The sequence below is a fragment of the Hyperolius riggenbachi genome, chromosome 5 (assembly GCF_040937935.1).
Source record: "Hyperolius riggenbachi isolate aHypRig1 chromosome 5, aHypRig1.pri, whole genome shotgun sequence".
Lineage (NCBI taxonomy): Eukaryota > Metazoa > Chordata > Amphibia > Anura > Hyperoliidae > Hyperolius > Hyperolius riggenbachi.
The window spans coordinates 96,896,768-96,909,646 of NC_090650.1; the positions used below are offsets into that span (position 1 = coordinate 96,896,768).

General features: G+C 44.8%; 1 protein-coding gene across 4 annotated transcripts in view; it reads left to right on the forward strand.

Annotated features, from left to right (window-relative positions):
• Positions 1-12,198, forward strand: part of PALS2 (protein associated with LIN7 2, MAGUK p55 family member) — a 190,705-nt gene extending 178,507 nt beyond the window's left edge. For all 4 annotated transcript variants that reach the window (XM_068236026.1, XM_068236023.1, XM_068236027.1 and 1 more), the window contains exon 12: positions 11,567-12,198. In XM_068236026.1, coding sequence (XP_068092127.1) covers positions 11,567-11,743 — 177 coding nt within the window. In that variant the 3' untranslated portion in view covers positions 11,744-12,198. The remainder of the gene's footprint in view (positions 1-11,566) is intronic.
• The last annotated feature ends 681 nt before the right edge of the window (positions 12,199-12,879 follow it).

Here is a 12,879-nt window from a genome sequence, read left to right on the forward strand (position 1 = left end):
CATTTATGTAACCTGAAGGATTAACTGAACCAAGTATCCAAGTTACAACCAATTAATTGTTCCTCCTAGTATACAGATGGTGGTAAGACTGTAGAATTGGCTTGTATAGTGTATGGCCAGCCATAGCTATAAAATGTCAATTTCTGTGGTAACTCCTGTAGTGAGCTGTAGAGGGTTATCACCTGCACTTTTTATCTCTGGATCTGTTAGACTTCAACATACTTCCATTGTTCTTAAGATGAGATGTATTCATATATGGATTGTTTATATGATCCGTTGAAACATTCAGGCTTTCTGAAAGGTTTCTGGTCTTGGCTAAGTATGAGAGAGTTCTTAGGCCCCATTCACACTTACAAAACGCCGACGATTTTTGCCGGCTTTTTGCAAGAGTGATTTTTTTCGCAATTTAACACGAAAAAAATCACCGAACACTGCGGCGATTTTGCCGCGATCGCGCTTAGCTTTTCTATAGCACTGAAACGCGATCGCTGGGAAATCGCCTGAAAATGATGCATGCGACGCGTTTGCGTTTTGGGGCGATTTGCAGCGATTAGCGCAAATTGCCAAGTAAAAAACGCTAGAGTTTGAGCGTTTTGCCGAAATCGCGGCAAAACCCTCTAGTGTGAATGGGGCCTAATTCTGCTTTCTACTTCAGAAGCAAAACAGGTCAGATCTGTACCGTGCATTACAAACCCATAACTAGGGATGGTCAATAAGATGCAAATAATTTCAAGTTGATGCTGGGTTATGCAAATGTATGCACCTTAGAGATCTGGTTCTACCTCAGCAGGATGTGATTGGTTCATGTTTAAGCTGCATAAATTTGCATACAAAATTTGCATAATGCTGCATCCACACAAATTTTTTTCCATCATGTTGACCATCCCTTCTCATAACCTACAAAATGGATGGTGGTCCAGGAGTAACACAGAAAACAACCTGTATGCAGCCAGTATAACTGGAAATTGGGGAAACCTTTCATATTTACCATTTGCAGCCTGTAGGCGGCAGGCTTAGATAAGTGTACTGCCCCTGGCAGACTCTCACAATAACTGCTGTTCCGAGAAAAGTCTGGAGAACAAGGGCCTTGCTACATTATAGACAGGATCTTATGGGAGAGCCTTACCTGTGCTTCTCTCTTCTAGCAGAGTGAACTACACTGATAAATGACCTGCTATACCCCTATAAATAAACACTAAATATGGGTGCGTCCATATATTGGCTTATAAAGTTGAAAAAGTAAGAAAAAAAAAAGGAAATTAATAAAAATCCATAGTAGCCTTCAGACAAGTCAGCAAGGTAAACCTGTTTTGTTACTCTTTATTTACTTTTTGTATTTACTTCCCAGAACTGTGCACAATGTCTGGTGACAACTTTATTTTATGATGCTGTATGCAGTGTTCCCCAACCCTGTCGTCAAGGCCCACCAACACTGCATGGTTTGTATAAAGACAAAGAGGTCGTTAATCAGCTCTAGTGAGACACTAATTTCCCCACCTGTGCAATCTTTGTAGTTTCTGCAAAACATGTACTGTTGATGGGCCTTGAGGATAGCGTTGGGGAACTCTGCTGTATTGTACAGTGCAGTTATAGCCATTCCCCAGCGTGGGCAGTCAGGGCTGCAGACTCCTAATCAGAGGCATTTCTAGGTCCTGTAGAGTAGGTAAATGAGTGGGTGAAGCTTTGCTCTGTGATGTAGTGTGTGGTGCAGTACAAACCCTGCCAGCTCCTGGCATATACATGCTTATAACCATGATGAGGGCAACACCTTAAACTGGCACCAGAACAAACCAGAGCCGCACAAACACTACAGGTGACCCCAACTGGCCTTGGCAATCCCAGTCTTCAGTCATTAAAGTGGACCTGATCTCTTGCACTGGGCAGAAGGAAAATGGAGATAAATGCATTCTGTATGTATTTAGAGAGTTTAGTCTGTCTTATTCCTCCTCGCCTGTGACTAATCACCGCTGTAATTTGCTCTTTCAGCTGTGTCAGCTGGCTGCCTCAGCAGAGCAGCTAATTTGTAAACACAGGATGTTGCTTCCAAGAAAACGAGAAGTAGACACACTGCAAAGGAATTGCTAGATTTGTATCAACTGTAATAAGTCAATCGTACCAGATGGAAGATATTGCTTGATCGGTGGCAGGTTGGGAGTGTGTCTATAGCGGCGTTCAATTTTGGGACAACAGATTTGCAAAGTGTTGACAGCAGAGCTTATACTCACCTGTTTGGTGGCTCCCATCATCTCTCCAACCACTGTGTTCTCCTCTCTGTCTCTTCTCTACGCCGCCTGTGTCCCGTGACAAACACTGCAGCTCGTGCCATCAGGCCTCTAGTGTTTGTCATGTGACAAAGGCGGTGGAGAGAAGACACAGAAAGAGGCTCCTGGTGGCAATAAAGAAGAGTGCCAGTGGACAGGTGAGTGTAAGCTCTGCTGCCAACACGCTGCACATGGGGGAGAACTGGGGGGCCTGGCAGGCAGTGTGCGGCTCCACAGATTTCCTATAGATTTCATGCTGAAGGAGGGATTCGATCACTCTCAGATCAGATTTGATGTGATCGGTCTGATTGTCGGATCTGGTGACCACCTATCAGTGTATGGCCACGTTTAGTAGCGCTAGTGTATGGCCACGCTTAATAGCAGGATATGTATTGCAGAGACCCTTGCCAGAAACTCACAGGGGTAAATACACTGGGGGAAAGAGAAGCTTGTAATCAGAGATTATGAGGGTCCAACATAAATGACTCATTCAATTAATCCCTTTTCTTATTTCTCTGAGCTTTGCTGAAATGTGGTGCCTTCCTGGTTTATTTAGGGCATTCGCTGTGTCTGTGAAGTTTCTTCATTTTTGATTTATATGGTTATAATCCCACCTCGGGCCTTAATTGTTCATTCACCGCCTGATAATAAGCACACGTTTAATTGACAGATTTCTCATTTAATACAAATTAGAAAGACTTGAATAAGTAATTTGCCAAATTAGACATTACTAGCTGATTGATGTATCACTCCCAGCACTGTAAATGAGCTTTTTATGATTTCTCTGCTGAGCTAGTTTGTAAAGTCAGGGAACTTGTGATGCGTGTTGTGCGCGGTGTTCCTGCCGGATAAGAGACTGCGGCAGACTGGGCTTGTAGTGTAAAGTCAGGGAACTTGTGATGCGTGTTGTGTGCGGTGTTCCTGCCGGATAAGAGACTGCAGCAGACTGGGCTTGTAGTGTAAAGTCAGGGAACTTGTGATACGTGTTGTGCGCGGTGTTCCTGCCGGATAAGAGACTGCTGCAGAATGGGCTTGTAGTGTAAAGTCAGGGAACTTGTGATGCGTGTTGTGTGCGGTGTTCCTGCCGGATAAGAGACTGCGGCAGACTGGGCTTGTAGTGTAAAGTCAGGGAACTTGTGATACGTGTTGTGTGCGGTGTTCCTGCCGGATGAGAGACTGCGGCAGACTGGGCTTGTAGTGTAAAGTCAGGGAACTTGTGATGCGTGTTGTGTGCGGTGTTCCTGCCGGATGAGAGACTGCGGCAGACTGGGCTTGTAGTGTAAAGTAAGGGAACTTGTGATGCGTGTTGTGTGCGGTGTTCCTGCCGGATAAGAGACTGTGGCAGACTGGGCTTGTAGTGTAAAGTCAGGGAACTTGTGATGCGTGTTGTGCGCGGTGTTCCTGCCGGATGAGAGACTGCGGCAGACTGGGCTTGTAGTGTAAAGTCAGGGAACTTGTGATGCGTGTTGTGTGCGGTGTTCCTGCCGGATAAGAGACTGCGGCAGACTGGGCTTGTAGTGTAAAGTCAGGGAACTTGTGATGCGTGTTGTGTGCGGTGTTCCTGCCGGATAAGAGACTGCGGCAGACTGGGCTTGTAGTGTAAAGTCAGGGAACTTGTGATGCGTGTTGTGTGCGGTGTTCCTGCCGGATGAGAGACTGCGGCAGACTGGGCTTGTAGTGTAAAGTCAGGGAACTTGTGATACGTGTTGTGTGCGGTGTTCCTGCCGGATGAGAGACTGCGGCAGACTGGGCTTGTAGTGTAAAGTAAGGGAACTTGTGATGCGTGTTGTGTGCGGTGTTCCTGCCGGATAAGAGACTGCGGCAGACTGGGCTTGTAGTGTAAAGTCAGGGAACTTGTGATGCGTGTTGTGCGCGGTGTTCCTGCCGGATGAGAGACTGCGGCAGACTGGGCTTGTAGTGTAAAGTCAGGGAACTTGTGATACGTGTTGTGTGCGGTGTTCCTGCCGGATGAGAGACTGCGGCAGACTGGGCTTGTAGTGTAAAGTAAGGGAACTTGTGATGCGTGTTGTGCGCGGTGTTCCTGCCGGATGAGAGACTGCGGCAGACTGGGCTTGTAGTGTAAAGTCAGGGAACTTGTGATGCGTGTTGTGTGCGGTGTTCCTGCCGGATAAGAGACTGCGGCAGACTGGGCTTGTAGTGTAAAGTCAGGGAACTTGTGATGCGTGTTGTGTGCGGTGTTCCTGCCGGATAAGAGACTGCGGCAGACTGGGCTTGTAGTGTAAAGTCAGGGAACTTGTGATACGTGTTGTGTGCGGTGTTCCTGCCGGATAAGAGACTGCGGCAGACTGGGCTTGTAGTGTAAAGTCAGGGAACTTGTGATACGTGTTGTGCGCGGTGTTCCTGCCGGATAAGAGACTGCGGCAGACTGGGCTTGTAGTGTAAAGTCAGGGAACTTGTGATGCGTGTTGTGTGCGGTGTTCCTGCCGGATGAGAGACTGCGGCAGACTGGGCTTGTAGTGTAAAGTCAGGGAACTTGTGATGCGTGTTGTGTGCGGTGTTCCTGCCGGATAAGAGACTGCGGCAGACTGGGCTTGTAGTGTAAAGTCAGGGAACTTTTGATACGTGTTGTGTGCGGTGTTCTGCCGGATAAGAGACTGCGGCAGACTGGGCTTGTAGTGTAAAGTCAGGGAACTTGTGATGCGTGTTGTGTGCGGTGTTCCTGCCGGATAAGAGACTGCGGCAGACTGGGCTTGTAGTGTAAAGTCAGGGAACTTGTGATGCGTGTTGTGTGCGGTGTTCCTGCCGGATAAGAGACTGCGGCAGACTGGGCTTGTAGTGTAAAGTCAGGGAACTTGTGATACGTGTTGTGCGCGGTGTTCCTGCCGGATAAGAGACTGCGGCAGACTGGGCTTGTAGTGTAAAGTCAGGGAACTTGTGATGCGTGTTGTGTGCGGTGTTCCTGCCGGATAAGAGACTGCGGCAGACTGGGCTTGTAGTGTAAAGTCAGGGAACTTGTGATGCGTGTTGTGCGCGGTGTTCCTGCCGGATGAGAGGCTGCGGCAGACTGGGCTTGTAGCGAGTAGAATCTAAGCGTATTGTTAAATCAGGAACAACTCCCTAAAGATTCCTAGGATTGGGCCCTGGATTAGAATAACATTTTGTAATTTATATCCTTTTATCTTTTTGTACTTTTAGAAGTTTCAGCTGAAAATTGTTTTAGTATCCTCTAAGCTGTCTAGTCAGCTCTCTGAGCAGGACTGTGGGAATTCAGGTGTATACACACTCTGAAAATGTCTGCAGGGATCAAGACTGGGCAGTCCATAGCAGAGTGCTGTACAGACGTGTTGTGAGGCTAATGCCTCTCGGTGCATTCTATTGCTATGGAGGGATGATGGATTGGCTTTGAGTGGGGCTGAGGAGGATAACCGTGTGCTTACCCTGCGCTCTGCCGAGATAATACACCTCTCCAAATCTCTTGGTGCGGGTGGGTCAGCTGGATAGCGTACCGGTAAGGGTGTTGCCTTTGATGAAGGATTTGAGCCCTTGATCAGGGTTTGAATCCCAGCTCAAGCCAGTATGTAAACCAGTAAGGAGTCATTGGGCAAGGCTCCCTATTGATCCTGGCAACCCATTGAGTGTGCCTTTAACCTCCTGAGCGGTATGGACGAGCTCAGCTCGTCCATCACCGCCGGAGGCTGCCACTCAGGCCCTGCTGGGCCGATTTGTATCAAATAAAAAGCAGCACACGCAGCCGGCAGTTTGCCAGCCGCGTGTGCTGCCTGATCGCCGCCGCCCTGCGGCGATCCGCCGCGAGCAGCGGCGAAAGAGGATCCCCCAGCCACCCGAGCCCTGCGCAGCCGGACCAATCAGTTCCGGCCAGCGCTAAGGGCTGGATCGGAGGCGGCTGACGTCCATGACGAGAAAAGCAAAACAAGGAGGGCCGCTCTTCGCGGCCCTTCTTGTTACTTCTGGTCGCCGGAGGCGATCAGAAATATGCAACAGGAGCGCCCTCTAGTGGGCTTTCATGCAGCCAACTTTCAGTTGGCTGCATGAAATAGATTTTTTTTTTTTTTTTTAAAAAACCCTCCCGCAGCCGCCCTGGCGATCTCAATAGAACGCCGGGGAGGTTAAGTAGCTGCAGCCCTGAAGAGCTTTAAAGGACAGGTCTGAGGAAATAAAAAAAAGAGATCTACTTTCCTTGGGCTTCCTCCAGCCCCTGGCAGCCAATCTGTCCCTCACCGCAGCTCTGGTGTCCCGGGATCCATTCTGTTGGGATGCCAACCTCGCTAGGTCGGGCCCTTCTGCGCCTGCGTGAGCACTCAGCCCCAACAGTTGCAATCGTGCTCACGTGGCCTCGCATGTTTGGAATAACTGCATGTGTGATGTGAATAACTGACATAGTTCCCATTAACATGGCTACGCCAGTCTGGAGTAGATTTAGCCAATGAGATGCTACAGTAGAATCTCATTCTAGTAAACTCTGATACAGTAAACTTCTGGCTATAGTAAACTTAGTCCTCAGGTCCTGGACATGCGTCTGTGTAAATCTATACTATGTGTGATGAATTCTAAAATGGTAAACTACTTTGCCAGGTCTTTTGGAGTTTACTATAAAGGGATTCTACTGTAATTATGTCCAGCAAATTTATGTAGCTTGGAATTTGACCGAATACAGTAGCTAATGATTTGGGTTGGTTTAATTCCAAGCAGCATACATTTGCATACAGTTGAAATGTAAATTGTCTTGAAATTATTAGCATTTCATTGCCCATCTCTGGTCTGGAGTTTCCCTTCATGTGGACATTCAGAAAACCAGACTTATCCAAATGTCTTAAAGCTGTAATTAGCAGTTTAGGCCTCAGAGGGTTTCTGATTGCTTTTATTGAGAATTTAAAAAGCGATGTATGGGCTGGTGCACACCAGAGCGGTTCTGGAGCTTGTTTTAAAACTCTTGCAGGGGGAAAACCGCTTGGCTAATGAAAGTGAATGGGATGGTGCACACCAGAGCGGTTCGTTTTTTTCCACAAACGCAAACTCTGGGGCTGCAGCATTTTTTTTAGATTTCTGAAGCGTACTTAACACAATATTGGGCAACTTAACACAATATTGGTGTCCATTTTCCTATATATATATATATATATATATATATATATATATATATATATATATATATATATATATATATATATATATATATATATATAAAAAAAATAAAGCACATAAAGCAATTCTCAGTCAATGGCAATGTGTGCGGTCCTATCCAATCCATAAACATAATGTGTCCTGCCCCATCCAAACTGTAAACATGCCCTCTACTAATTCTCACTCCTGCTCACATTCCAATGTCTGCGTAGTTACTGTATCACCCAGTTTTGGTGATGCACCATCTTTGTCTTCTCAAATGGAACCGCTTTGAGGAGAAAAGTGCTATAGAAATGTTATTGTTATGCTAGCACACACAATGGACCACTCACTTTGCTGTTATAGAGCCAGCACTGGATCCCTGAGGTGTAGGAGGATGGGGGATATCCTCATTAGGAGGCAGAGGCTTCCCCCTCCCAAGGTAAGTATTCCCCAGGGTTTTTTTTATTTTTTATTACAGAGTCTCTTTAATGTTGCATCTTACAATGGAAATTCAGATAATGAGATTTAGCCTAAATATTGATAGTGTCCAAAGCCAGTGAATCTATTTCTTGCTACTTTAAAGTATCTTTCATAGAATGCCTTTAAAATATATCTTCTTCACTTATGCAAATGGCTATTGATCTTTCTTTTATAGATTTCCCTGCATGTGGTCAGAGCACAGTTTAAGGAGACTGCAGAATTGCAGCCTGTCTGCTTCTGTCTCCTTCCAAAAGCTGCCCAGTGGGGATGGGTGCAAAAGAGAATGCTTTTTGCCACCTTCTGGCTACCATAGCTTATCGATACTTTGCCAGTTTTGATCAAATGTGCCTGAAATCTAGTACTTCCCCCAAAGTGGATTAAATTGGACCTGAACTCTTGCACAGGACAGAAGGAAACAGATAAATGCACCCTGTATGTATTTAGACAGTTTAGCCTGTCTAAAGCGCCCTCATTTTTGCACTGTAATTTAATCTCTCAGCTGTGTCAGCTCAGGAATCTCCTCTGCCATGGCAGAGCAGCTAATTTGCAATCACAGAATGTTAAGAATATGTCTGCTTCCATGAAAGTAGGACGAAGACACACTGCAGAGTAAATGCAGGATTTGTATTCGCTGTGACAAAGATTTTTTTTTTTCCTTTAAGGGCCCGTTTCCACTAGCGCGAATTCGCATGCAGACAACGCATGCGGATTCGCATAGGCAATACAAGTGGATGGGACTGTTTCCACTTGTCAGTTTTCATTTGCGTTTTTATGTGCAGGATTTTTCTGCACGGTAGACCCTGCAGAATTCGCCTGCGTGTGGAATGCAGGCGAATCGCAGGCAATGTATTTAATAGGGAAATCGCATGCGTTTTTTGCATGCGTTTTTTCCCGCGATTTCGCGTGCGATTTCGCATTGAAAGTAATGTAAATTGACACAGGCAGTGACATGGTTAAAATCGCATATACCCTGCCTATGCGAAATCGCATGCGAAATCGCGGCAAAAAACGCATGCGGAATCGCATCCGCATGCGATTTTGTCAGCGGTGATATGCGGCGATTCCGCACCGCACTAGTGGAAACGGGCCCTAAAGGTTATTATGCTGTTGTGTATCTTTTAGAGCAGAGAGGAAGGTCTGAGTTCAGGTCCGCTTTATTGTTGAATCAATTTCAACGGAAAAATATATCAAAACCGTGATTGGATAATCTCCATTGGTTGTGGGCAGGGCAGCAGGATGTTAATTTTACTCTGCAATAAACATTACAAAGCTGTGCATAATGAGGGTGTTGATCTATTCTTTTGATATTTCTGTAGAAATTGATAAGAATGTGGGCTGCTGTTTGCCACGCCAGTGAGTAAAGCTGTGACCTTTACCAGTGTTTGATTTGGAAGTACCAAAACTTGAGCAGGGGCCTGCTGTGTAGCAAAGCATATCCAGTTTACAATTTTAACAGCATAGAAATAGTTGAACACCATAATGAAATCTGAGGTGTCCACTCCAGTCACCAAAGACCATTTCGGGGCCACGGCAAGTCCTCTTATAGTTTAATTTTATCCACAATTCCCATATGAGGATAAACCAGCATGCACATAGGGGCGTTTGTACCGTCTTTTCCCTAAATTAAGACATCCCCAAAAATAAGACATCTTATATTTCAAGCATGCTTGAAATATAAGGCATTCCCCGAAAATAAGGCCTAGCTATTTTCCGCCCCCGAACCCCCGCAGTGATGCCGCACCGCCGCTGCTGCTACGGTAGTTTACCTCATTTGATGCTAACCCCCTCCGGCTTACGCTGTACAATATGCAGATATCAGATCAGCGGGGATAGGCAACTAAAATTGTATAGTAACAGCACTGCCGTAATACAGGAAGTAAACAGAGATCACTTCCTGTATAGAGCAAGCTTGATACTGTACAAGTTTAGGTGTCTATCCCAGCTGATCAGAGATCTGCATTATGTACAGCGTAAGCCGGAGGGGGGCTAGCAGCAAAGGAGGTAAACTACCCTAGCAGCAGCGGCGGTGCCGGAGGGGGATCCGATTTACTGGAGGAGGGGGGCAGGCAGCAAAGCAAAGGGGGATCCGATAAGCCAGAGGGGGATCAGATTTGCTGGAGGAGGGGGGCCAGCAGCAGCGCAACACTCTGGATTCAGATGCTCACTGTGTTCTTAAGTCCTGATTCTACTGGATGTCCAAGCTGAGTCAGTTGATCTGCTGTTTAAGCATAACCTTGATTAGCATGAAGAGAGGTTGTTAGAGTCTGCGGTGGGGGGAGGGGAAGGGGGGGATATGCCTATATACACTGGCTACATACTAGGGGTTTCTGGCTATATACTGGGGGAGATCTAGCTAAATACTGAAGGGGGATCTGGCTACCACAACAAAATATAAGCCCTCCCCGAAAATAAGCCCTAGCACATATTTTTAAGGACAAATTAATATAAGACAGTGTCTTATTTTCAGGGAAACACGGTATGTGGGCATGCTCACAATACTTGGACCCCCTTTTCTCTCTGTGGGTAGTATGTTACCATAAATGTATGTGGATAACCACCAAAGTGGAACCACAGTCGCCACATATACTGGCTCTAAAATAATGTGGCATGAAAATATAGCGTAGGAAAAGTCATTTTTCGTTTGTAAGGTGAAAAGCCTTACTTCCACGGTCCCTGGGACGAGGTCACATGACTAATCTGCCAACTCAGATGCACACTGCAAGGGACCGTCATTATTTGTTGCAACTTTTGGCCTAAAAAAGTTTTGCAATACTGAAATTTTGTTTGGGGCATACAGTTTTATTTTATGAATATAGTTCCAATTTAATGATTACTGATCTCTCTGACAAGTTCTTGCTTTGACCTATAATTATCTGCCAGGCAGAATCTGCAGTTAAGTATATACATCTATTGTGTTACCAACTGGATACTTAACCATTATTCTGCATTACAGAGTTCTTTATTCTGCATTACAGAGTTGTTACAGAAGCTCTGTAGTCTTAACCTCTAAATGCCATTGGTGTTTTTATTGAATCTGCACTGAGAAATTTAAGGCTGTTGGCTACAGCTGAGGTCATACTCCTGATAAAAATACATTTGGTGAACAGATGGAAGGTTTTCTATGTACATTGTAGGTAATGGATATTGGCGGTTTGAGAAGCAGTGCCTTGTTTGAGGTAGAATTCATTGTTTATTAACAGGCTTAAACGTTTCTGGAATATTGCCTTTTGCATCAGGGAATTTTGGATTTAACTATGCGCTTTACATCTGTTGCAGTTTATAGGTGAGAAACAGGATGGGTAGTATTGGGCTGCGGGTAGGCTATTTGAAGATAATACGTACTCAATATTTAGTGTACAAGTACAGTATATCCTCGAATATGTCGAACTCGTGTATTAGTCACCTCCAATATTTGAATTTTGTATCGACTCAAGTCTAAGTCTACTCAGTGAAGAAGAATTAACAGCCACACTTAGGGACCGAGAGGGGTTAATGACTGCACTGCATGCAGTATTGCAGCCATTAACCCCTCCTGCCCCTTAAGTGCAGTTAATAACGCCTCCAGACCCCTAAGTGCAGCAATTATCCTCCAAAGTGTTTTGCAAACACTTTGTAGATGGTGTCCTCAGTGGTTTCAGGCTACTGTATAAGTATACTGGTAACTATATATTTGGGCTTTGAAGAGATACAATTAAAGGTTGTATGAACTGCATTTCTAAAAAGTGCTTCTTCTTTTATAGGACACCGATCTGAAGAAGACCGTAGACGAGAGCGCTCGGGTTATGAGAGCCTACAACCATTACTTTGACCTCACCATAGTAAATGACAACCTAGACAAAGCCTTCGAGAAGCTACAGGCAGCTGTTGAGAAATTAAGAGTGGAGCAGCAATGGGTGCCAATTAGCTGGGTCTACTGATATCCCGACCTGTGATATTATTAACCAATAATAGACACTACACAATGTGAGTTCCTGCAAAGATGAGACCTGCGCTTCTCACCCCGCCGGTCTCCATGCAATGATTGAAAGGATCGTACACTGTTCTGAATTTTTATAAAACACTTTGAAGGGAAAGTGTACTTAAATATGTAATTTATTTTAATTTTTATAACTTTTTAAAGATAATCTTTCTATTCATAATACATGAAGGAAATGCGTTGAAGCATTTTATGTGATTATTAATTTGGTATGTACGCTTTTTTCATCCGAGAAAGTTTGTCATTAACATTTGGTCTTACATTTTCACTGTGATTACAAAGGATACTTGAAATAATTTTCTAAAGTCAATGTCGTTTGATATATAAATGGATTCAGATGTATTTGTATATGTCCTGAAAACACTTTTTGTGGAAAGAAATGCAACTAAATCGTAACTCATTGTGACATCACTTTGTTATTTAAAGAACTATAACGTGTAAGAGCAGACTGTGCTGTAGCAAGTCGAGGGTAATACCAATCATTATCCTAATGGACCATCTATTGTTTTTACTGATGTAGGTGAGAAAAAGTGTTGGACACCATTCTAGGTAAGCTTTGATATAATGACCAATCTGCATTTTCCTGGCAAAGGAAGGATAACTAATGAAGATTGTGTTAGAATCCGGGTTTCCTACTTTACCTAGTTTTCGCCATGCTGCACACTTCAGTACCTCAGGTAGTGGTGAGGGGCAGGTCACATGGTTGCGGTCCACGCTATGCTTTACATTAATCCAACGCTTCCTTCTTCCAAGCCAAAAGGATGAAGAAATGGATTCTTGTGGAGCATGTTGTCTACTGCAACCATGTGACCTCTCCCTGCTCCTCTCCACTGCCTGAGGTTCTGAAGTGTGCAGTGTGGTATAATCCAGGTTTTCAAAGCAGGAACACTAGTAGCTATATTCATACCCTCCAGCTGACACCCTTTTTATTATGTGTTTGTGCCTCCATCCTCTGTACCTGATTAACAACGATTGTGTTGAAATACATGTGAAAGCTATGCATTATGGGAGCAATAGTGTGTTCTATCTAATTCAGATGTCACAGGAGTGATGTGTAGTAGGTAGGAGTTACAACTG